The 3,962-nt window shown below is 32.2% G+C and overlaps 1 protein-coding gene across 1 annotated transcript; it reads left to right on the top strand.

Moving 5' to 3' along the window:
- The first annotated feature begins 2,345 nt into the window (after positions 1-2,345).
- Positions 2,346-3,062, top strand: LOC109860423. The gene has a single exon (XM_020439493.1). It carries the CDS (start codon positions 2,346-2,348, stop codon positions 3,060-3,062), a length of 717 nt encoding a protein of 238 aa, XP_020295082.1.
- Positions 3,063-3,962: the final 900 nt, after the last annotated feature.

Genomic DNA, 3,962 nt, shown 5'->3' with positions numbered 1-3,962 from the left:
TTAAATTTGTTTTTGAAATAGCTGAGAAAGCTAAATAAAGATCAATCAATCAATCAATCTCTTTCAGTCTCTCTCACTCTCTCTCATACTCTCTATCACTCTTTTTCACTCTCTTTTCACTTTTTCTCGCACTCTATCGCACTGTCTTTCACTTTTTCTCACACTCTCTTGCACTCTTTCCCACGCTCTCTCACTATCTCTCACTCTCTCTCACTTTCTCTCGCACTCTCTCTCACTCTCTCTTGCATTCTCTCGCACTCTCTCTCGCACTTTCTCGCACTCTCATGCATTCTCTGTCACTCTTTCTCGCANTTTCTCTCACTCTCTCGCACTCTCTCTCACTTTTTCTTACTGTCTCTCACTCTCTTGTGCACTAAGTTTTACTCTCTCGCACTCTCTCTTGTGTTATTTTTATCTCTCTGTTTCTTTTTCATCACATATTACACTTTTCTTCTTTTTCTTTTAACGCTTTTATACCGCCATCTCTTGGAAGCATTAGGTACATGCACACATTTTTGTGACATTGGAGATGAGGTCATGAACATGATAAAATTCCATATATTTGGAAGAACATTTTTATTATCTTTGAACAGAAGACACAGACAAAAAAACACATAAACACTTTGTTTTTTAATTTTGTAATCCGAATTGATTGAGACTAAAAAGAACTCAATCGGTTCATTCGTTATTGAGATATGAATATGTGATGTTTCACAATTTCTTTCGGAAAGTGATTTTCGCGTCTAATAGGCACAGTGCGCCTCGCGCAGTTCGTGCGCCACTTTGTTACCACTACCGTGCTTCTTGAAGTAAATTTATTTAACCGACAAAAAGTAATAACCATGTATTTTTAGTGCATATGCATGTACACATCAAGATTCTTTACATGTTTGCATCGCGTATTATTGTAACATACCGTCTCATTAATTTTCTTAAAGAAAATTGAGGTACTAGGAACACACTTAAAAAAAAAAACATATAAGATAAAAGTACCGATTGCCGGACATGTCCCAGTATCCGGACAATGACATGAAAATTTATTATTATAAGTTTAAAATAAATTTTTAGTACAATATCAAAATTTTATTGGGAAATTCTTAATTTAAAAATATTTATATAGTAAAATATGTTAAATATTAGAAAAATTAACGTCCAGAAAAAAAATAAATTGTTATATAATTAGGCAAAGAACATATTTTATGAATGGTTTTAACATTTTCTTAAGAAAATTTATCTAGCTTATTAAAATAATTTCTATTTTATTTCATGTTTTTACTTTTTAAACAAAGTTTTAGTAATATTATTTAAGTCAAAGAACATGTAAAACAATTACAAAAATGCTTTTAATTGATATAAACAATATGTTTTTAATAACTTTTTTAAATTTAGTTACTGGTACAGTAATATACGTATCTGCCTAGTAACTGACATGTGCTTAGTTATCGGTACAACTTGCTTGAACGACACATTATTAGAAAGTACTAGTAGCTAAATTGGATTATTCTGAATTGCTTTTAAGACTTATTTTGTAAGTATTTTTATAAATAATGTTATTTAATAGTATTATAGTTCAATATCTTCAAATATATCTTGTACTAGTTTGAAAAGATGTTTTAATTGACAAGAATGCCATGCATAACCTTACAATCTGCATTGACACTAAATAAGTACATATTTTGTTCTTTAGAATAATACATATGCCAAAAGTAGTACAAAAAAAATACACTTAAGAAATAAATGCTGCTCTAAAGCATATAAACAAGGGTATGTCATTAAAAGAGACAACAGAAATGTATAAAATACCGAAAAGCACACTTTATTGTAAAGCAAAAAATATCTATTCTGTCGAGTGTTCTAAAAGCCCATAACTATTTTAACGAAAGAAGAAGAATCACAAATAACAGAATGGATAATTTACTGCTGCGATAGAGGTTTTCCAGTTAGTAAAAATTACCTTCTCGATACTGTGCGTTCATTAATAACTGAATTAGGAAGAAAAACGCCTTTCACAAATAACAGGCCTGGTAGACATTGGTACGAAGGTTTTTGTAGACGGCATCCTGAATTATCCATCAAAGTAGCTCAAAATTTGACACATACACGTGCTTCAGCTACAGAGAATGGTTTAAGAAATTGGTTCGCTGAAGTGCATGAACATTTACAAAAAAGAAATCTTGTAGAAATTGATTTATCCAGGATATTTAACTGTGATCAGAGTGCATTTTTTTTGCCCCAAAGCTTATCAAGTTATTGCAAAAAGAGGATCAAAATCAGTTTATAAAGTTATTGACGGAGACGAAAAAGAAAATTTAACAGCGCTTTTTATGGTAAATGCTAAAGGAGAAATGGCTCCACCAATGATTTTATATTGGTACAAGCAAATGCCATATAGTATTATACATAAAATCCCTTCTGGATGCAGTGTTAGTTCAACAGAAAAAGGATGGATAACAGCCGAATCATTTTACGAGTATATAACAAATGTGTTTTATCCATGGCTAGTAGCTAAAAAGATTACAATGCCTATAGTCTTATATGTAAATGGTCACTCATCTNATTTAACTATGCCATTAAGTGTCTTTTGTCGTCAAAATGGAATTGAACTTGTAGCATTGTATCCAAATGCGACTTATATACTTCAACCTTTAGATGTCTCAGTATTTCATCCTCTACAACAATCCTGGAAAAAGACAGTAGATAATGCTCCTCAGCGTGTGCAAAAAGACAAGTTTGCTCCATTATTAAAACAAGCAGTGGATTCTATAAATCTAGCTGAAATAGTTCAAAATGGATTTAAGACTTGCGGTTTGTGGCCCTTTTCAGAAGAGGCTATAAATTATAACATTCTANATAAAAATAAAAAACAAGAACAGATGCTTGAACAACAAAGTGATAGTTCCATTCATGAATCAAACAGTTATAAAGAAGATTGCAAGAAACACTTAAAATTTTTTGAAAACTACATTAGCAATACTTTGTTACATAAATTTAAAGATGCAGAGATCGATGGCTCTCCAAGTGTATTTATTGATATAAAAAATGAAAGATTATATGAGTATTAGAAAATGATAAAAGGATTATGTGGTACATTAGATATCTAACGATTTTTAAAGCTGAAAGTTAAATCAATATATAAGGCTTTACGAGCCGTTTCCAAGTTGTTGAGCGGAAACTGTACGTGTATATATATATATATATATATATATATATGTATATATGCATACACGTGTAACAAGTTCACCTTGTAAATTTTTTTACAAGTGAATATTTTTTTAATTGAAAACTCAATTCTTAAATTTATACGGGATGCTGGATTTGCATCTCACATATGACAGACCCCGGATACCCCCCTAATTTTTAAAATATTGTGAAAAATATATATATACATATATACATATATATATATACACGTACAGTTTCCGCTCAACAACTTGGAAACGGCTTGTAAGGCCTTACTTATTGGTTTAACTTTCAACGAGCTTTAAAAATTGTTTGAGTTACGCTGGCCGAAAATAAGCGTTATCAACAGCATCAGACCGTCTTCGATATATGTATGAATATTGCGAGAATAACTCCAAGTGCCTCGGTGGCCTAACAGGAAAAGCGATGGCACGGAAAGCCGGAGATTCCAGGTTCGACTTCTGGCCGAGGAGTTTTTTTCGCAATATTTTAAAAATTAGTTAGGGGGTATCCGGGGTCTGTCATATGTGAGATGCAAATCCAGCATCCTGTATGAATTTAAGAATTGAGTTTTCAATTCAAAAAATACTAACTTGTAAAAAAATTTACAAGTTGAACTTGTTACATGTGTATGCATATATACATATACAAGGTGTGGCAATAAAATAACCGGATTGGTGCTGCTACTGGCAAACGGCGAGCCGGCCGCAGCAGATCTGCACATGTCTGTGCTTGTTCATACCTTCACTAACATAATCTCGATTCGCGCGTTTGTGCGGTAC

The sequence above is a fragment of the Pseudomyrmex gracilis genome, unplaced genomic scaffold (assembly GCF_002006095.1).
Source record: "Pseudomyrmex gracilis isolate BER0280 unplaced genomic scaffold, ASM200609v1 scaffold_384, whole genome shotgun sequence".
Taxonomy (NCBI): domain Eukaryota; kingdom Metazoa; phylum Arthropoda; class Insecta; order Hymenoptera; family Formicidae; genus Pseudomyrmex; species Pseudomyrmex gracilis.
The sequence above is the reverse complement of the archived record's forward strand: the minus strand, read 5'-3'. Positions and strand labels throughout refer to the sequence as shown.